The following is a 20,929-nucleotide window of genomic DNA, read 5'->3' on the forward strand; positions in this document are numbered from 1 at the left end:
AGTTTGGTCAAACCGACCACGTGCGCGCGTCGTTCTCACTCCGGGAATACGGCTGGCGCGCACCCGCTTCTTCCTGTGAAAGCACAACGCGCGTAAAAGACGCGCGGCCGGTTACCGTTTATTATTATTATTATTTCACAAACTCCGAACCCCCCCCCCCACCATCACGCGTATCACCTGCTGCCATGACTCCGGACACGGACACGGACACACACACACACACACACACACCTACCTGGTGGAATGAGGAAGTTCATTTGAATAAAAGTTTAAAAGTGATTTAGTTCGTGTCCGGGGAGGGAAGACGCGGAATCTATCGGTGCGTGATGACGATGAACACCGAGCCGACGAGGAAGAGGAGGCAGGACTTTTAGCTTTCGATTTCCAGCAAATCCAGTTGCTGAACCAGCCCCCAGTCTGCCTCTTCTTCTTCTTCGTCCTCTATTTCTGTTATCTGTTACTACTTCTTCTTCTTTGCTTTTTGGATGGCAAGACCAACTTCCAGGCGCACAACGCCACCCGAAGGATCGATAGTTTCATGAGACTATAAAGAAATATTGTATTAATTTAAATTAAAATGAATAATATTTATGTGTGTATATATATACATAAATATAATACATCATTTTTAAATTGTTGCAGTTTCGGTCATGGCTCCATAAGAGACGAGCAAAAAAAAATGCATGAATTACTAATATATATATACAAGTAAATAAATGTTAATATAAATACAAAAATGTAAAACAAGGTTAATTTTATTTAATGTTATTAATAAAATATAATAGGCTAGTCTGCTAAGAGGGCAGGTGGCGGTCACAGTCACATTAAAAATAAATTGCATAATAAATTGACTGACTTTATAAATGTTGTCATTTTTGGGATTATATGCAGATAAATTAAAAGATGGGCTCCCTCAATCCCTGCAGATTAATGTCGAGTGAATATTGTATACAAATATAAAATGCACCGACAGTTTCTTGTCAGTCCAGCGCCTTACTTTCCGGTGCTCCAGGAGGGAAATGGAAACCATTTCTAATTCACGACACCTCAAATGTCATGGCAAGAGGAAGTCACTGTTGAAGTATTTCACGTTTAATTTTCCATACCGATCTATAGGATGCATCGATCTGTTGCCTCCAGTATCTCTGAGCTGCAGCATAATGCTCATCCAAACAAATGAGAGGTTTTCAATAATTTAATGGAATATCAACATTATATAAAAGCATGAAAACATTCACAACATGCTTTATTAAAATCACTGGAAACACTGCGGCCACGCAGTGCTGGAGTGAGCACGACACCTCGTGACAAGATAAAAAAAAAGGTAGGCATGATATGGCAACATAAGGACATGTTAAGCACACTGTGGTATGGCTTATTTAAATTACATTCACATTTTTGCTTTAGAAGAAAAAATAAAAAACCTAAAAGAAAAATAAAAGCCGTTTCATCTGAACAGAGAAAAGTTAAGCAGGCGGGATATAAGACGTGGCAAACAAAGTATCATTAAGGTCAATCTGCAGTAAAAATGCAACATTTGTTGGATTGTTAATAAAAATAAAAATGCATTGAAATCAAAATTTTGCCTCATTCGTAGCAGGATGCACAGCATTCATGAGCCAACCTTTGTTTGACCTTTCACATTAAAACCACGACCATGCAGCCGCATCCACCCTCCACATAACTTAAATAATACTACGGTACCACCAAAGGTCCGAGGTCATCTCACTGGCCAATGTGACACAAGTTAAAACTAAAGATTTCAAACTTCCCCATAATCCTCCAAACAGCAAGTCTGGGTTCCCTCGGTACGATGGGCAAATGCCACATTTTGTCCTGAAGCAATAAATATCCAACAAGTAGGTTTTGTTCACAGCAAAAGGATGTTAATATGCATGAATAAAAAGAGTTGCTTGTGTTGGCACAGGAAATCTAATTTTCCTTGAATAAATTAGAAACAAACGTCACTGTCAGTGGCATCGCTCCAAACTGTTCAACATCCGGCCCAAGTCAGTTCATCCAAATGGAACAAAGGCAAAACCTCAATACAAGTGAGTCACCCAAACACAAGACAGTCTCATGCTAACACCACAACAGTCACACAGACAACAGTGACATCCAATACATTTAGGTTGAAGCAGCTTTAAAATGGCAGGTTGTGGCTGTTAGATGGGCGAGTGAGCACCAGAGCACATCGTGGTACATGCAATCATCACTGGGGCCCATCTGGGCCTAATTTACACGCCAGATACGCTTCCTCATGCATCAAAACCCAAAAGCAGCATTTGGGAATGTTTACTTCATGTTTGCTCTCTGAAGGTCACATCTAGTTTGTTAAGATGCGTGTGTGCGTGTGTGCGTGTGTGTGTGTGTGGAAAGGGGTTGGGCAGTAATAAGTGCAAGTAACATTTTTCCAAGGAACAGAAAAACACACCAATGACTCAAAGGACAATAAGCTCTGTGTGTTTGTGTGTGTTTGTGAGTGCGCACACACACACACTCTGGCCCAAACTCACAAATCTCTCTGTCTTTATTTTCCGCAGGGGAAAGAGCAAGATCAGAGGAAAAAAAGACAGCGTGGCAGGTGATCAAACAATAAAATTCAGAGCTTGACCTGTAAATAAAACACTTCATTAAAATTCCCTTCAGTGCAGAAACCAAAGGATAAAAAGACGGTTTGGAACCACCGATTTCCTCCTAGTGGAATATCAGATTTTGTATAAAACGCTGGTGGTGTAGTTAAAACTAAAACAAGCTGGCGTCACCATGTCCGCCTTGGCGGGGCTTAGGTACCGCTGAGCGATGCGACGGCTGAGGTAGAGCAGCACCCGACCGTCCTCCTCGCCGAGCCCCAGCTGCTCCCGCAGGAAGCAGCGCCGCCGGCCCTCCGCCGCCTCGGGCCCCTCGGTGAAGCTGACCGGCAGGTGGAGGTGGTGGGTGAAGGTCAGCAGGAAAGCCTTGGCTGCCAGGCGACAGAGCGCGCTCTGCAAATGGAGGAAGTAGGTGGAGCCACGGCGGATGGACGTTCGGCGATCGGACACGTTGGCGAGGAGACGGCCTTGATAAGGAGGGCAGCGCAAAGTCTTCTGGTCCGCATCCAGGACGGAGACGTAGCGGCTGTAGCGGGACAGCGAGTAAAACATGCTGGAGCCCACGGGGGACGCCACTCTGTGGGGACACAGACGGACACGTTGCTTGGTTTGATTTCATTCAGCCATAAACGAAGCCTCTTTTTTCTGGTCCAGCGTAAAAGCCACTGGAGGGCAGCAGCAAAATGCGCATTGCAGACCACATACAACCAGCGATTACTATTATGCACCTGACAATGGTTGCTGCGTCGTGCACAGAGCCCCAAAGACGTGCATTTACAGGGTATAGCGGAGGATGGGCCACACCATTTTACATTTTTAATAAAGGAGTTATAGTTCACACCACACACAGAAACACCCGAGGTGGATTTGCGTTTGTCTACGTGGACGCATTCTACAATAAATCAGATCAAAACGATTCAGTCAATAAGTGGCGACGGCTCAGGGGACCCAAACTCGTAACATTAGAAGGCGCATAACATACGACTCTGGAATCACGAGGAGGCGAGATTTGCTTTCCATTAGCAACTATTGAAAGATCAAATATTTTTAAATTACAATATCGTCATTCCACGGCGGGGGGGGGGGATTGGTTGTGTGAGTCATTGAGTGCCGAGACGGAGGAGATGACTAAGACACAACACAACCAGAGGAGAGGAACACACCGTCTCCCAACACCGTACGAAGCACCGGTGATCCGATTTCAGTACACGTACATCATCATCATGCATGCCATTAAAAAAAAAAATATTGCAATGCAATATACATCAAAACACACAACTTTTTAAAACAGACTACAAAAGCAAACGTCGTGAATCGGTGAAGCTTACGGTCGACGGCGTTTTAAAAGAGGACATACCTTTGCAATCCAATGAGTTTCCACCTCTGGAGGTCGTTGAGCGTGAACGGGCAGGACAGCCAGGCTTGCACCCTCTCGCCACACCTCCCAGGAGCCGGCACAAAGAGGGCCAGCGCACCGACCAGCCTTCGGACCCGTCCCTCGTCTGCACCGAGCACCACCAGCGTCCTGCCGCTCAGCAGGCACCACAGGGCTTGCGTGGCGAACGGGTACTGTCGCACGAACCTCAAGGCGCCTTGTGCGGCTTTCTTTTTCTGACGCGGGGTCACCGCGGCCCCGTAGCCGAGAGGCGACGCCGCTCGATCGGAGCCCGCAGAAGCACTCATGGTGTAGTCTGACCCATCGTCCGCGGAGGTGCCGGACACGCCATCTGCGAGGAGCCCCGCGGCGGGCCTCTCCGAGGACGGAGAACCCACCGCGTAGTCCTCCTGGAGCGGAAGCAGGGCGTGGGGCTCCTGGTTGACCACCGGGTTTGGACAGGGCGGCGAACGGGAGATTTGGTCTCGGCGAGGCACCGACTCTGGGCCGGAGGCCTCGTAAAGGAGCCCATCTTGGGCCATGCAACATGCTGCGTCTGCTGGAATCAACAAATCAGACTCAATCTCACAAGTCCCATTAGCGACTCCCTCAGACGCATCGTCCCTGCTGGCGTCCGGCTCAGACATCACGTCCAGCAAAGACACGGGCGTCTGGTCTCCCTCGTCCTCCCCAGCCGTGGTCTCGATATCTTCACTGCTGCTCTCCCTTTCCAGATCAGCATTATGGTCAGCGTCAGGGGTCAGATCAGAATCAGGATCGGGATCAGGATCAGGGGCGTCCAACATCATACTTGCCGGATCCTGTCGTCTCCCGGCTCGACTCGTCCCACTGTCACCGCTGCTGAAGCTTCCTTTGGCCTCTTCTGAACTCTCCTCGCCCTCCAGTGGGGCGGACTCCAGACGGGCCTCCACGAGCCCAAGTTCACGCATCCTTTGAGAATTGCGGGCCTCGGGCGCTGGGTGTTGGGGATCCGGAAAGGCCAAACCATCTAGCTCTAGAGGTTCTGGTCCGAGCACAATCGGAGGGGGATTCAAGAGCGTGTAGTTGTCTAGAGCGTGGTTCACAGCACAGAAGGGTCTCAGTGCCCGCCCTTCATCCTCATCATCACCAAGCCCTTCCTCAAACAGGAAGTTGGTGACTCTCTGTTTCCTGCGTAACGCCCCGTCCAGGCGGCGAGTGTGCAGGTAGCTCAGGTCCCCCCGGAAACTCTTCTCCGTCGCCTTCAGGAGCTCCACAGTCGACGCGTAGAAAGTATCGTCGCACAGTTCTCGCAGCGTCTTCAGGCGCTTGTCGAAACACTTTGCAGACTTGGCTTTGATCAGCCGCGGCGTGTAGGACGGCCCGTGCTTAACCGCCGCCTCTCGCTCGTCACCAAATCCCCGTTCATCATCGACGCGACCCCGCCCTTCGTCGCCGCAGCTGAAAGGCTTGGCAAGCTGGCCGTGTTTCTCCAGAAGCTCCTCGCACTCGCCCAAGCAATCCGCGACGCACCTCTGGCAGGCGGCGGCGGCGGCGGCGGCGTGCGGATCCCGACGGGGGCGCTGGTGGTAGGAGCTGATCTGCCTCAGCAGGTCTCTGTGTTCGTAGATGCTCTTCTCCACGTTGGCGAGCTCGTTGGCCTTTTCCACAGCATGAGGAGAGTACATGCGCTGAGGCCCCGCCTCCCTCTGGAGGCCCTCCTCCCTCTGCAGCACGGAGTGAGTGTACCTGAGAAGGAGGAAAAAAAAAAAAACCTGTCGTCATAGACGGAATATTTCATATTTCATACCCAAGGATGACGTGGAGCTCTTACTCGAGGTCCTGGAGTTTCCTCTGGAGCTCCTTGGCGAATGCCCTCCTGTTCCCAGCCTTGAGGCACTCGGAGGCCTGAGAGAAGCGGAGGGACAGCTCCTGAAACTGAAGCATGATCTTCCTCTCATCCGCCGAAACGTACGCCATGCAGAACGGTCGCACGAAGCCCCTCGCTTCCAGATCGTACAGCGTAAGATGGTGGACGTAGGCGAACGCGCCTTCCTTCGAGTCCCCCAGCACGACCCTGGAGTCCTCCACGAAGCTGAGCCGTGGGTAGCCGGTGCCGGGCGGATGCCCCACGAAGGAGGCCTGGTAGTCCACCGACATGATGCGCAATGAGAAGTAGTTGAGATCAAAGGTTCCGCAGACGTTCGGGTCATCGGGGACGGTGAGGAGAGGCTGAGGGCCCACCTGCTCAGAGAACTCGGAGATCAGGATGAAGTCTCTAGCGAACTTGGCGAAGGAGGTTTTAGCCCAGGGGTTGAAGCCAGCCAGCGGGTGGAGGGGGACGGAGAACTCCGCGGGGAGAGCCGAGGGGTTGGGATTTGTCTCGCCATACTCGTCTTCTCTAATGAAAGCCACCACGTCAGGTGAGCCTATCATGGTGGCGCCGTTGAGCAAGGCATGAGAGACACGACACGCAGCGCGGTAATTCTAGTCACGTCATAAATCAGCAGTCGGATCAGCCATTCTGCTGCAAATTCTGGGAGACCCGGAGATGGAGAGTCCCCACACGCACACACGCACACACGCACGCACGCACGCACGCACGCACACACGCACGCACACACAGATGACCATAAAATCTGTCAAATCTAAGCAGAGTGGGCCCAGAATTCAGCCGTGCCCCCCCCCCCCAGGAGTCAGTCTGCAGAACAAGATGAGATCACATGTGGCAGATAAAATAAAAGCAGCCGCCGAGACAGAAATAAAATCAGAGTGACTCTTTAAAAAGAAAAAATGTTCTTGCGGCAACTACCCGAGGAGGCAGAAGACCATCCCCGCTGCGTGAGACGCGCCTCTCCTCCTCTCACCACGCGTCGCGTCCGATGCGGGGCGATGCGGGACGCCGGTACGACAGAAGCAGCGTTAACCGCAGAAAGTCATTCTCACGTCCGGAGACAGCCGCCATGTTTATAGAGCAGCTGGTTGGAGTCTTGTCATGTGACCAGTCTGCCTCCCCAGGCTGGAGAAACTCCACCTTGAAATGAGAATGTAACATTTATTGATTAAAAAATAGTTTGCGTTCAGTCTGAGATGATTGCAGAAGGGATATACAGGAGTTATAATATATTTTTAAAAAATACCGAGGGTTCAGTTCCCAACACATCTGAACGTGATTTGTCTTTTTCTTTATTCGGGTTTCAAATGTTTTATTTCAATTGAGCATTACGTGTATATTAAAAAACAACAACTTGCAAATATGAACAATTATTATATTTCCAAATTTCCTTCGGGATCAATAAATATTTATTGTTAAAGGAAACTTTCTGATTTAGGGTGCATCCGCTGCGCAGCGTTTACATGATATAACAACAGTACTCACACAATAAATGTTATTGCGAATACTGTAATATCAATCTGAATAAAACTTTATAAAAACAGATTTGTTTTTGTGCGTGTACGTTTTACGTTTAAGGATTTCACGACAGTGTTACGACCTTGAATACGGCAGTACGTTTGACAGGCGGGCGGGCGGGGAAGTTTGTAAACAGAGCTAGCGTTGCCGCTGATAAATGTCGCTGCCACGTTAAAGTTCTAAATTAGCGTTTTTCACACAATGGCGATAATATTCTTATGCGTTAGCAGAGTTAAATTCGGCTAACGTTTGGATAGTTATTTTTTGTTTTAAAAGAGTTTTGGCAGCGGATACAGACGCTCGTGCTAGCTATGCCGCTTCATATGCTAACAGCGGGGAAACATTAGCAGTGGGCTCTGTCGGGAGGACCGGCTGTTTCACGTAGGAGCAGCCCAGGCATGCTGGAGCAGCTATTCGGGAGATCCCTGCTTCGATCGGCTCTGCGAAGGAGCTTCTGCGCGGCTCACCGGGTGGAAGAAATGATCCGAAACCAGGGTCGGGTTAAGCGGGTCCTCTGCGTAGCCGAGAAGAACGACGCAGCCAAAGGCATCTCAGAGATCATGTCCAGCGGCGGCTTTAGGAGGGTCAGTCGTAATGTCACAAACACACCAACAACAGATCAATTCCAGCATATTGGAAATCAATATGTGGTCTTCAAATCTTCATAGTCCACAAAACAGCTTGTTGATCGCACACTCGTCATTACAGCCCCCCCCCCAAACACCCAAACCTCTGAAATTCACATATTAGCTGATTGTCAAGAGCCACCAACGTAGCTTTAATTTAGGAATTAATGCTATTATGTAAATGTTACTTCGGAGGTATGGTTCAGAATATATAAACTGTTTAAAGATAATTGTCCTAATCATTATGTCTAACCTCTTTGTGTCCCTGATCACACATCGATCTAAATATAATCCGTTATTTGTCTGTCTGGATTTATATCTCCCAGAACAAATACAGAGGATGACTCGATTTGGTTTTTCTGTTACTTCCATTGCTCCAATGTTGACAGTCTTTGTTTCCATTTCAGAGGGAAGGAATGTCAAAGTTTAATAAAATCTATGAATATGAATATCATCTCTTCGGCCAGGCAAGGAAATACATAAATGATTGATTATAAATGATTGAGTATAACCACGTTTGCCTTTGTGATTAGTGCTGTGCCTCATTATCTGCGTTTGTTTCGTGATCGTCTCTCCAGAATGTGACGGTGGCGATGACATCGGTTTCAGGCCATTTACTGGCTCTGGAATTTAAAGCACCTTTCCAGAAATGGTGAGTTAAAACAAGATTCTTTTGCTTCCGTAATATTCCGTGTCTTACAGATCGTAAACTGCATTATTTGTTTCTTCCCTCTACAAAGGCACAGTTGCAACCCCGTTCTGTTATTTGATGCTGAGATTGAGAAATACTGTCCAGATAAGATGATGCAAATAAAGGTATGCTTATTTATCCTCCTTCTAGGAGTCATAAAATATAAATGAAACCTCTAGCTACTATTTAAATAACCGTGAGAGAGCAGCTGCTCTATTTATTTCGGTCCCTTCATGTCTCAGTGGTAGGAGGTCACGGTTTTTATCTGAAGGAAATAATGCTGATTGTGGCTATCTGAAAATGGCTGCAGCTTTTTATGTCCTTCTCACGCTCAGATTTAACCCTCTTTCTCTTTGTCTCCTTCTGTTCTTTTTCTCTGTAGCGGACGCTAGAGAAAGAGGTGAGGCAGTGCCAAGCCTTGGTCATCTGGACCGATTGTGACAGAGAAGGAGAAAACATTGGCTTTGAAATTATAGATGTCTGCAAAGCAGGTGTGAGGTGCAGGTTTTATATGGGAAAATAATGATTTGATATATACGAGTGATTTGAGTTCAGAACTCGTATGTCAAGGTGTTTCCTTTTTTTTTTTTTTTTCTTTCTGTGACTGTTTGGCTGGAAAAAACGTTTCCTGTAATATTTGTATGTTTTTCAGTGAAGCCCAATCTACAGGTATTCCGGGCAAAGTTTTCTGAGATCACACCCAACTCAATCCAGAGAGCTTGCGAGACGCTCACAGAGCCAGATTCCAACATCAGCGATGCTGTGGATGTCCGCCAGGAGCTGGATCTGCGGATAGGTAACGCCGCCTAAACCGTACCGTCTAAAGAGCTGGACAGAATGGAAACGCTGGGTGTTATGGGAATGTTCCCACTCGCTCTGCTGTTCTCGTTTCTTGTTCAGGTGCATCCTTCACTCGTTTCCAGACGCTTCGCCTACAGAAGATCTTTCCGCAGGCTTTGGCCAATCAGCTGATCTCATACGGCAGCTGCCAATTCCCCACTCTGGGCTTCGTGGTGGAGCGTTTTAAAGCCATCCAGTCCTTCATTCCAGAGACTTTCTATAAGATTAAAGGTGCGAACTCATCTACGAACAGACTCAGAGCTCTAACGCAGATGCAGGTACTCCTCTTCTTTCATTCTGTCTTTCTGGTCTGTCTTGTCTTAGTGCTGCATGAGACGGAGGAGGACGTCGTGGAGTTCAGCTGGAAAAGAAACCGTCTCTTCAGTCACACAGCTTGCTTGGTGCTCTACCAGATCTGCATGGAGGTACGTGCCTATTTTTATGTTTGTGTAAATACACACGCAAGCTTTGGATTTGTGTTCTGCTGTTAGTCAGATGGAGTTTTGCATGTGAATAAGGTAAACTAACATAATAGGCTCTGTTGCTGTGCTTTGCTGCTGTGAGCTCTTTCCTTGGTACATTTGATGTGAAACCTTTTCACGATGTATATTTGCTTTTTTACGAAATATACTTTTAAAGAGACAGAACAGTTACGTTACAGAAGTGAAGTGGACCAACAAGGAATGTGTGTGAGTGGCGAGTTTACCGCTGTTAAAACAAATCTCCCAATGTCTTTAAATTGTCATTTTTGTACTCTCAGGCCAAATCAGATTGATTTGTATTATTTCTCAGGTATTTAATCTCATCAAATCTTTTGACTGAAGATGTAGAAATCAGCTACTGTAGTTATGTGTATTATTGAAGTATTAAAATATAAAAAAGGCAGGTATGACAGCCCAGTAACGAATCCTAGAGGTTGAAATCACATATAAAAGAGATATTTTAACCTCTACTTATGATAGAAAGCAGCTCGACGACAGGTTTTTAGATTTGCAGGAAGAGGAAGGAAAAAGTCCGTCACTAAATAATAGTTTTAAAAAAAGGGTAGGGTCTAGCAGGAAGTGTTTACTCACAGCAGTCAACGAAAAGTACTAAAGATAGAAAAGGGGAGGAAATGGAACTTGAGCTTGGGGGGCATTCCTGGAAAGCTCCCAGTGGCTTTTGGAATTTTAGATTGAAATTGCAAACAGAGTTGTGTGAAAAGGACATAATGTCCCTCAGCCACTCAGAGTGAGTCAGCAGCAACCCTCCCAAGCTCTAAAGGCCAATAGAGAGGTGAAAGATGATCGGATGTACTGATGACAGGTTCCTAAAAAAAGATTTTTGATAAGTGTAACGAAGCCCAGGATTAAAAGAAAACCGTGTTTGCATTGAAATTACTTGTAAGGAATTCTGATCCAGTTCAAACTGGCCAGTCTCAGAGCTTTGTGTGGCTCTTAATGGTCTCCCCCCCCCCCCCCCCCCAAAGATCCCTTTGGGGGGGGGGGGGGGGGTGAATACATACATGCTGAATGTTCTGTGATATTCTACGGCTGTCAGAAAGCGAAGCACCAAGGCTATCAAACAAAAACAAATGCAAAAAGCGGTTGCGTAACATCTGCTGAATGTATTCACACTGAAGCTCGAGGGAATGTCTTTTGACAAACATTGTCGCAGCACAAATTAGCCTAGCAGTATTTATTTAATGTAAATATCGCTGCTGTGTGTGTGTGTGTGTGTGTGTGGGTGGGTTGTAACCTCCTCTCTGCCTGCAGCACTTACCTCAGGAGGATAGAGCAGTGAATGTGAATGTGTGAATGTCAATCAGCCTGAATGAAATGGGCCAAAACGCCACCAGTCGAGACTCCAGAAAGAGAATATCTTTTAATTCATTTCAGGATCCCATAGCAACAGTCACCTCAGTAACCAGCAAACCCAAGAGCAAGTGGAGGCCGCTTCCTCTGGACACTGTGGTAAGAATATAGAAGACACACAGCAGCACGCCGGTAAAGTGCACAAAAGTCTTTTCACAAAAACACATTTTTGTTTCTCCCCCCCCACTCCCATCCCGCGCCGTACCATCCACTTTTATCCGACCGACAGGAAATGGAGAAACTTGCATCTCGCAAGCTCAGAATCAACGCCAAAGAGACGATGAAAATTGCAGAGAAGCTTTACACCCAAGGGTGAGCGTATGTGAGGTAACGCAAAGCCAGCGCTTTGTTGTTGTGTGTAAACATGAATGTGTGTGTTTGTTTGTTTGTTTCCCGCTCTGGCAGGTATATCAGCTACCCTCGCACAGAAACAAACATCTATCCCCCAGATCTGGCCCTGGCTCCTCTGGTGGAGCAGCAGACGCCAAGCCCGGTCTGGGGCGCCTTTGCCCAGCGGGTGCTCGATCAAGCCGGGGGTCCCAACCCACGACAGGGCAAGAAATCGGATCAAGCTCACCCCCCGATACACCCCACCAAGCACAGCAGCACACTGCAGGTGGGCCTGCATGAAGCTTCCAGACAAACACAAGTATGTGTGTTTGTGAAATGGTGTTAAGTAATAATTTTGTGTTTAAATCTTTCCTTTCCAAGGGCAACGAAGGTCGTTTGTACGAGTTCATCGTCCGACACTTCCTGGCTTGTGTATCCCAGGATGCTTTGGGCCAGGAGACCGTGGTGGACATAGACATCGCTCAGGAGAGGTTCTCCACCTCAGGACTCATGATCATTGCTAGGAACTACTTGGACGTTTACCCGTATGACAAGTGGAGTACCAAGGTTGTGTGTGTGTGTGTGTGTGTGTGTGTGTGTGTGTAAATGCCAGCCTAATCTTTATGTTCCTGTAACTTAGCATGTTGTGTGTGTGCGTGCGTGCAGCTGATTCCAGTGTACGAGCAAGGCGCCCAGTTCCAGCCGTCCGCCATCGAGATGGTGGACGGACAGACAAGTCCCCCCCAGCTGCTCACTGAAGCCGACCTCATAGCACTGATGGAGAAACACGGCATTGGTGCATGGCACACACACACACACACACACACACACACACACAGAGAGAAAGGTTTTAGTCATTTATTAATGCCCACATCTCATTTTAATGGATTTTTTTCCCGGTAAAGCAGAGAAACGCTTCCCTGAAACAAACCTGTAGACAGATTGTCAAACACCGGATGGTTGTTTGTTCGGTGTTAACTGTTGGATGTGAACTCTGCGTGTTCCAGGCACAGACGCAACCCATGCGGAGCACATTGAGACCATTAAGAGCCGCATGTATGTGGGTTTGACAGCTGACCAGAGATTTCTACCTGGAGAGCTCGGGATGGGTCTGGTGGAGGGTACGGTGTTACCCATAGCTTTTATAAAACGTGCTATGTTGACAGGCTTCCTCGTGATGCCGTCCCTTACCCACAAAGCATCTGTCCAAATCGGTGCGTTTAGGGTACAACTCCATGGGCTACGAGATGTCCAAGCCAAACCTGCGTGCCGAACTGGAGGCCGATCTCAAGCTGGTAGGGCAGGGCAGGAAGGACCGACGGAGCGTGCTGCAGCACCACGTGCAGAAATATAAGACCGTCTTCACGGAGTCCGCCAGGAAGGCTAAGAAGTGAGTGACCTGTCACCCCCCCCCCCCCCCCGCCGTAGATGCAAGTACTTCTGAAGCAGCGTTCCAACCCAGAAGTGTCACGTTTCGCAGACACGGATCAGGTTGACCTGTCCAGTAAACGAGCAGGTTCCTGTCGTGTCCTCAGGTTGGATGAAGCGCTGTCTCCGTATCTGGGCGCAGCTCAGCAGATCTCTGAAGAAGAGCAGCAGGACATGGATAATCCTCTACCCGTCAGGAAGTGCCCCAACTGCGGGCGGGACATGGTGCTGAAGAAAAAGAGGGAGGGGAACAGGTGAGACGAGCGCTAAACTGTCGAACAAATTCGTATTTAAAGTCTTCATTCCAACCCAGCATAGTAAAGAACGACAAACAAACAAAGAGTGATTTCAATTCCTTCCTCGGTCGTCAGTGTGACCGTGCAAGCTCCGCCCCTCGTCTCTTGTGTTTACCGACAGGAAGTACCTGACCTGCGTCGGCTTCCCGGAGTGTAAGGCGGCCGTGTGGTTCCCTGAGATGGTGCTGGAGGTCGGCAGAGACGACGGCGTCTGTCCCACCTGTCGGCCGCCACCGGTTCACATGTGAGTCACAGAACCGGACTCGACGTCACAGACAAAAACACACTGACGGCGCCGAGAGAACAACGCCAACCTCTTGAAGACAGAGACAACATTGATGCCCCCCCCCCGCGTGACACGGGGGGGGGCTGCTCGTTGAAATCGAGTTTGAGTGTTTCCGCTTCCCGTAGTAACTAAAAGATTATTTAACTCGAACATACTTTTTATTGTTTTCTTCTGACTCCTACTCCTTGTTTTTTTTGTTTTTTGCGAGCACGTGCCTCACGTGTCCCAGATCAACCAGCTCGCCTCACCGAGTGGGCGGCGTTAACCTCTTGAGCACGTGTCTCAGCTCAGTCCAAATATAGGGCAGCGAGCCCAAGCGCTCCACACCAGCATTTGTTGCCGTGGCAACCGATCTGCTACAGAACTCGAAGTTGAACCGCTGCACTTATACTGCATAACAGCAGTGTAGCAGATTTGTTTTTTTTTATCAGATCTCTCTCAGCAGATTGATAACAGCAAATGTTTGGAGTTTCTTGCTGCATGATCCCAAAAGATCAAACTCGCACCAAAGATGTGCGAGTTTGGATAAGATAGTTTGGGACTTAAATCTATGTTGTTTAGCTTTATATGTCCTGAAATGAGCCGATGTCCTCCAAGTGGACAAAGGAGAAAACTCCTCTCACCGTCAAGTTAAAGATAGTCAAATGTTAATCCTAATATAATATATATATTTACCTTTGTTCACTTTATACCAGTGCAAATTGTTTACATAGTCGAGCGTAGGGAACTTACAAAGTAAGATTTTCATTGATTCTATAAATAATAAACTTGAATATTCACCCTCAGTTCATGTTTTACATGTTTTACAGTATATTTAATTGGAAAATCTGTCAAATTTCACGAAGCATCTTTATCAGCTTATATAACAGTTTCCTATTTGGCATTTGCATAATTAATAAACTGACTAGACCAACCAGTGAAAGTGTGCTGGGAAAGGAAAGCTGATTTCTGTAAGTGTTTCATATTGTTATATGATCAATTCTTCTTTTCATTCCATGTAACGTTCATTTCTTGTGTCTCCTGCGTTCTTCAGGTTGAAGTTGAAGTTTCGCCGGGGCTCCCTCCCTCCCACGATGCCTCTGGAGTTCGTCGGCTGCATCGGCGGATGTGATGAGACGCTCAGAGAAGTTCTGGACCTGAAGTATCTTCGATCCGGAGGAGGAGGCCGACAAGATGACCTTCATACACCAGCTCCACCTCCTCCCAGAGCACCACATTCATCTCCTCGAGCGCCTCTCCTTCCTGTCCCCTCCTCTAACCCGCAGCCACGGCGACCACCTAACGGCGGCGGCGTCACCAACGGCGAGGCCATCGTGTGTAACTGCGGTCAGGATGCCCTCCTCCTCACGGTGCGCAAGGACGGCCCCAACCACGGCCGCCAGTTCTACAAGTGCAACGCCGGGAGCTGCAACTTCTTCCTGTGGGCGGATCAGCCGAGTCAACAGGGGGCGCCGCAGAGTCGAGGAGCCCAACATCAAGCGGCGTACACCGCCCAGCCTCCCGGGACCCCTCTGGGGTTCAGAAACGCCTCTGGACATGTGGGACAGACGATGTGCAACTGCAACGAGGCAGCGGTGACGCGCACCGTGCAGAAAGACGGGCCGAACAAGGGCCGGACGTTCCACACCTGTGGGAGGCTGCGGGAGCAGCAGTGTGGCTTTTTCCAGTGGGCTGAAGAGAATGCACCCCCACCAGGCAAGTCCCCCCCCCCCACACACACACACACTGAGACCGTTTTCTTTCCTCCGGCTGTCACTCTGATAGAAGTCCTAAAGAGTCACTGAGTCTCCTTCTGTGTCTGTTCCTCCCTCCAGCTGTTTTTGGTGGTGGATTCAATGGCGGAGGAGGAGACGGAAGGAAGAACGAGAGGAAGGTAGCGGGCGATGCTAACAGACCTCCAGCTGCGAAGAAACCTCGGACCTGCGGCATCTGCCGCATGCCAGGACACACCCGAGCTACCTGTCCCCAGCGCTGATAAAGACACGGGGGGGGGGGGGGGGGCTGATTAGTGCAGATTAGTGAGGCCGATTCTTCGACAACCTTCATGCTAAAGAATTACATCCCTGAGCATCGTTCCAAACGAATAAAAACATTTTTAAACAGGCATGTTGACTGAAACCTGCAGGGGGAGGCGTCCTCATCTGGTCCTGGATCAGATGAATCGTCCATCTCTTGTGTGTCTCTGTGTCCACCTGGATCCCGACGTGTCAGAAGACGGATTTAATGCCGACGGTTCATTTGTAATAAACTCGTCTGTCTTTAACAGAGTCGGCCGTTTTTATATCAGAACGATGTGAACCAGCTTGTTTCTCTACCACAACCAAAGATTTCTATTTTAATATTGACAAACACTAATAAAAATGGATATAAAGTAAAGATCATTGTTTATTTATGTGGCTTTAGAAGTTGTTGTGAGTCTTTTGTTCCATTTCGAGGTATCAACTTTCAGCCTTTTAACTTTTAACTAAATATAAATCGTGCATTTGTGTAAAAACGCTCAGATTAGCTGTCGCAGCCCTTTGCTAGATTTTATGCAGCGTTCTAATATTTTCTGTGGCTGATTTGAGACTGAAATTCCAGAATTTCTGCTGTTGTTGACGTCGGTGCTCGGGTTGTGGTGTTAAAGATGACACGCTGGGTCCTATTTATAATATGTCTTAAAAGTACCGGTATGCACATCAGAAGACGGCGTCATTGAGGGCTGAGTCATCTAAGAAACATTTGGTTTTCATTTTCATCCCAGCAACATAAAAATTCCAAGGAATCTGAGTCATCTTGTTTTTGTCCGGACTCCGGAGTAACTCTCGCTATAATCTCACCCTCACTTATAAATGCATTAACTTCATTAAGCAGTCGTGCCTTTCGACAGTCGAAATATTACACTGATGTCATGTGTGTGGTTTCCATGGTGACATCTGAAGGATGATTCTCGTCCAAAGCAAAACAGGATCCGCGACACTTGACTCGTCCTCAAGAATGTTCGAAGAAAGTGCTTGTGACGTGCACGTGGACGTGGACGTGCACGTGGAGCGGCGTCCTGCGTGACCGCTGTATGTTTTTAGGATTATTGGAATGACACGTTCATGTTTAAAGAGCAAAAGTTTACACTGATCAAATCTTCTCTATGGGAAAATGTGGTACTTTTCCATCACTAGGAATACTAGGAGTACTTTTCCAACACTAGGATTACCGGCAGTACTTTTCCATCAATAGGAATACCGGCAGTACTTTTCCATCAATAAGAATACCGGCAGTACTTTTCTATCACTAGGAATACTAGGCGTACTTTTCCATTACTAGGAATACTAGGCGTACTTTTCCATCAATAGGAATACCGGCAGTACTTTTCCATCAATAAGAATACCGGCAGTACTTTTCTATCACTAGGAATACTAGGCGTACTTTTCCATTACTAGGAATACTAGGCGTACTTTTCCATCACTAGGAATAATAGGCGTACTTTTCCATTACTAGGAATACTAGGCGTACTTTTCCATCACTAGGAATACTAGGCGTACTTTTCCATCACTAGGAATACTAGGCGTACTTTTCCATTACTAGGAATACTAAGTGTACTTTTCCATCACTAGGAATACTAGGCGTACTTTTCCATTACTAGGAATACTAAGCGTACTTTTCCATCACTAGGAATACTAGGCGTACTTTTCCATTACTAGGAATACTAGGCGTACTTTTCCATCACTAGGAATACTAGGTGTACTTTTCCATTACTAGGAATACCGGCAGTACTTTTCCATCACTAGGAATACTAGGCGTACTTTTCCATCACTGGGAATACCGGCAGTACTTTTCCGCTACTGGTCCTGTCCACTGCTGCAGACTGCGTGGGTCTGCTCACGCGTCGCATGTTTACCGGTCCGGTACTCCGGTGTCGTGAATCGGGATCGTGCTTGTGTTTGTTTCCCTGCAGGTTTGGTTTTCCCAGGAAGCGCAGCTTGTAACTCTGGAACGGACGTGGATAAATGAAGTGCAGCTCCCTGGGGGTGTAAAGGGGCGGGGCGTAAACCGGGAGCGCGCGGATTCCCGGCACGGTGCCGTGAGTTCCCCCTGATGTTTGTCCTCTTGATATTCCAGCGCGGTGATTTTCACCGTCACGTTCAGTGACTCATTGGTGAGTCACTGAACGTGGGTGGGAGCGGAGCGGAGCGGAGCGATCCGTCCTGCCGGGTGGAGTATCCGGGCAGAGAACAAGTCATGTGACTGACGGCCGCGTGTCTGTTCTGAATTGCATCCCATAATAACACAATAACATCCTTATAATGATCATATAATACACCCGGTGGACACCTGAGTGACAGGAATGGACTCCTCTCTGTGTGCAGCATGGAGGACATCAGTCCAGAGGGACACTGTCCCACCTGCGAACCGTCCCCTGCTTTTGAAGGCAAGCTGTCCAAACATCAGAGACGTTCAGTCCCCCGGAGGACACGGATCTCACTGAATCACCTTTTTGATAAATCATTATAATAACTGGACAATGATGGCCACTCTAAGTCACAGTAAGAATGTCAGAACTCAGAGGTGAAAGGTCAAAGTCGAAAGGTCGCAGAGGTGCGTCACTTCAGTCTTGAGCTGTTCTCCAAGTCCTCCTGTTGTCTCGTCATCATCATCTTCATCATCATCATCATCATCATCCAGCTTTTCAGCACAGTCGCTGTAGAAACAGTTGCCATGACACCCAATGCCGGTAAGTGATGCAGAGCGTTCCAGGTGCAGAGACCGCATGGACTGTGTGGAGGGACGGCGTTTGTGTTTAGTGACACAAAAGTTTCACGGTGAACCGCTCCGCCCCGGCCTCGGGGACAGACGACAGTAAGCTCCTCCCACTCCCACCTGGGGCCGAACGAGGAGACGTTCAGGTAAGTTAGAGGAGATGTTCAATCGGTGCCCGAGCGGTCCTCTGTAATTCACGTCATCTCCAGCATCCCAGCAGCCATCCTCACCTCTGATGTCAGTCAGACAGGTTGCTAAGCAATCAAGATGTAAAGACCTTGAGATGAAGTTCAAACGTTAAGTTCCATATTTGGATCAAACGCAGCCGGAGGGAGCGAAGCAACGCTTTCATTTCCATTGCAGCCTTAGATCTGTTCTGCTTTTACTGCTTCCTCTGTCCACTAATGTAATTATACGTGAAGGAAAATAAATAAATACAAAAATAACCACAAAGAAGAAAAAAAATATATATATATATATATACATACAGGTAAATTCAAAATAAATTACAAAGTTGGTAAATTCTGATATAAATGTGTTCATTCTTCAGAGCAGGCCAGGATGGGGGTGATTTGGAATACCGACATTGTGTATTTAGTATAATAATAATAATAATAATAATATATGTAATATGTAATAATAATGAGATTACTCATTACTCACTAAAAAAAAATCTGTATTCTTGTTTTTGAGGATTAGTCCTAATAGAATATTTTGAGGGAACCAAAAAGCAATGTCTCTGGATCTTTCCCTCCCCTGTCCCTCCCCTGTCCCTCCTCCCTCCTCTGTCCCTCCTCTGTCCCTCTCCTGCACGCTTGCTCCACTTTGCGTGCGCGGCCTCGCGGGCACGGCCACGCAAACATTGGGGGCTCGGCCCTACGCAACGGAAAGGGGGCGCGCCCGACTTTAATCTTGCGCGTTTGTCCTGCGTGTTGATGTGTCGCAGATTTTAAAAAGTGAGGGAGGCGCACGCCTGGACTCGAGACCCGAGGAGGCGCGCACACCTGCCGCGGAGCCGGAGCCGGAGCAGCTCTCCTTCCAACTGTTTTAGGACAACAGCGTCACGGCGCGGATCCGGTTCGCGTCCGGAGCGATGGAGCTGTCATCGATAGGAGACCAAGTGTTCGCCGTGGAGTCGATAACGAAGAAGAGAGTCCGAAAGGTGAGCGCGGAATGGCGACCGGCGCTCCGGTAACTTCTGTTCGGTGTTGTTATCGTCCCGGCGCGGCGGCGCGTCCGGTAACACCGTTTTTACGCGCACCTGAACTCGGCTGCGCAGTTCCCGAACTCTTTACGCGGAATGGACGTTTTGCGTAAAGCTGTTGTTGGCTCACCGCCGCGCCGTTACGCAGCTCGGGAACATCCTGTAACCTTCCGCCGCTGCAGGATGGATGTTTTTAGAGGAGCCTACGCAGTTGTAGGAAAACGGGTCCGGACTGCGCGCGGCGCTGCTGCGCACTTGCTTTAAAACACGCCACCGTGCGCGGAGCGGTGGTTTCGGGAACGAACTGCTGCGTAAAGACGCCGCCGCCGCCGCTGCTGCGTCACGGTGACATAATGACTCGGGAGTGGAGGAGACGCGCGTGGAGCCGCGGACAGTCTCGTTATTCAGCGTTTATGTAGGAGATGGTGAATATAATAATTACAAACTCATGACAAGTGCAGCCTGACGTCACCCTCACGTGATGAAGTTCAGAATGACGTAATGGCTTGTCATCGTCGTACAAACCGCGTGCGCTACGTCAGCCCGAGTCGGGATGTTTACGTGTTTACGCGGTCCGACAGAGAGGCTGCCGCCCCGCCCCGCCCCGCCCCGCCCCCCCTGTCATTGACGTCATCCCTCAGATAAACACCGTTTGATGGGAGAAAATGCCCCTAACCCCCCCCCCCAGGCGTCCTTTCTCCGGTTCAATCAGAGTGTTTCTGCAGCGCAGTGTGAATGTCACTCAGTTACACCTCCTCTCTCTCCTCCTCTCTCTCCTCCTCTCTCTCCTCCTCTCCTCTCCTCCTCTCCTCCTCACCTCCTCACCTCCTCTCCTCCTCTCAGGGTAACGTGGAGTATCTCCTGAAATGGCAGGGATGGTCCCCGAAGTGAGTAAAACGCTGAGTCATGGTCCGCTGACCTCACCCCTCGCTCAGAAGACGCGTATTGTTACCTGAACACTGGAGCAGATAGATGGTCGATGGTCGATGGTAAATGTTCCCTGAATGTGTGCAGGTACAGTACTTGGGAACCAGAGGACAATATCTTGGACCCGCGTCTGGTCCTGGCCTACGAAGAGAAGTGAGTCGTGATGGAAAGTTTTTTTTTGTGCTTCAAAGAACTTTGGTTTCTGTTTGTTCTCTTGCTTACAGTTTCATTTTGTCTCCGTGTCCCCCCCCCCCCCAGTCAGGAGAAGATTAGAGCACTTTCCTACCGGAGGAAAGGTCTCAGACCCAGGAGACTCGTCCTCAGGGTAGCGTCTCCTTACCTAACGCGGGACTTCTA

At 48.4% G+C, this 20,929-nt stretch overlaps 3 protein-coding genes across 3 annotated transcripts; 2 read left to right on the forward strand and 1 right to left on the reverse strand.

Moving 5' to 3' along the window:
* Window positions 1–2,708: 2,708 nt before the first annotated feature.
* Window positions 2,709–6,402, reverse strand: smcr8a (Smith-Magenis syndrome chromosome region, candidate 8a). The gene is made up of 3 exons (XM_068750310.1): window positions 5,780–6,402; window positions 3,949–5,694; window positions 2,709–3,168 (listed from the first exon to the last, which is right to left on the reverse strand). Exons 1-3 carry the CDS (start codon window positions 6,379–6,381, stop codon window positions 2,709–2,711), a joined length of 2,808 nt encoding a protein of 935 aa, XP_068606411.1. The 5' UTR covers window positions 6,382–6,402.
* A 1,353-nt stretch (window positions 6,403–7,755) lies between these two features.
* On the forward strand, window positions 7,756–15,702 carry top3a (DNA topoisomerase III alpha). The gene is made up of 19 exons (XM_068750360.1): window positions 7,756–7,941; window positions 8,391–8,450; window positions 8,562–8,635; window positions 8,724–8,799; window positions 9,057–9,165; window positions 9,327–9,470; window positions 9,575–9,745; window positions 9,839–9,939; window positions 11,392–11,466; window positions 11,597–11,679; window positions 11,773–11,983; window positions 12,079–12,264; window positions 12,364–12,493; window positions 12,705–12,818; window positions 12,922–13,087; window positions 13,233–13,379; window positions 13,543–13,665; window positions 14,741–15,402; window positions 15,522–15,702. Exons 1-19 carry the CDS (start codon window positions 7,756–7,758, stop codon window positions 15,680–15,682), a joined length of 2,979 nt encoding a protein of 992 aa, XP_068606461.1. The 3' UTR covers window positions 15,683–15,702.
* Window positions 15,703–19,282: 3,580 nt separating this feature from the next.
* cbx7a (chromobox homolog 7a) lies at window positions 19,283–20,927 on the forward strand (the record flags this gene model as incomplete). Its single annotated transcript, XM_068749781.1, has 4 exons — window positions 19,283–19,603; window positions 20,489–20,532; window positions 20,660–20,725; window positions 20,831–20,927. Coding segments are annotated over exons 1-4 (276 nt in total), but the record flags the coding sequence as incomplete, so codon positions are not given.
* Window positions 20,928–20,929: the final 2 nt, after the last annotated feature.

This window comes from Brachionichthys hirsutus, chromosome 16 (genome assembly GCF_040956055.1).
Source record: "Brachionichthys hirsutus isolate HB-005 chromosome 16, CSIRO-AGI_Bhir_v1, whole genome shotgun sequence".
Classification (NCBI taxonomy): Eukaryota; Metazoa; Chordata; class Actinopteri; order Lophiiformes; family Brachionichthyidae; genus Brachionichthys; species Brachionichthys hirsutus.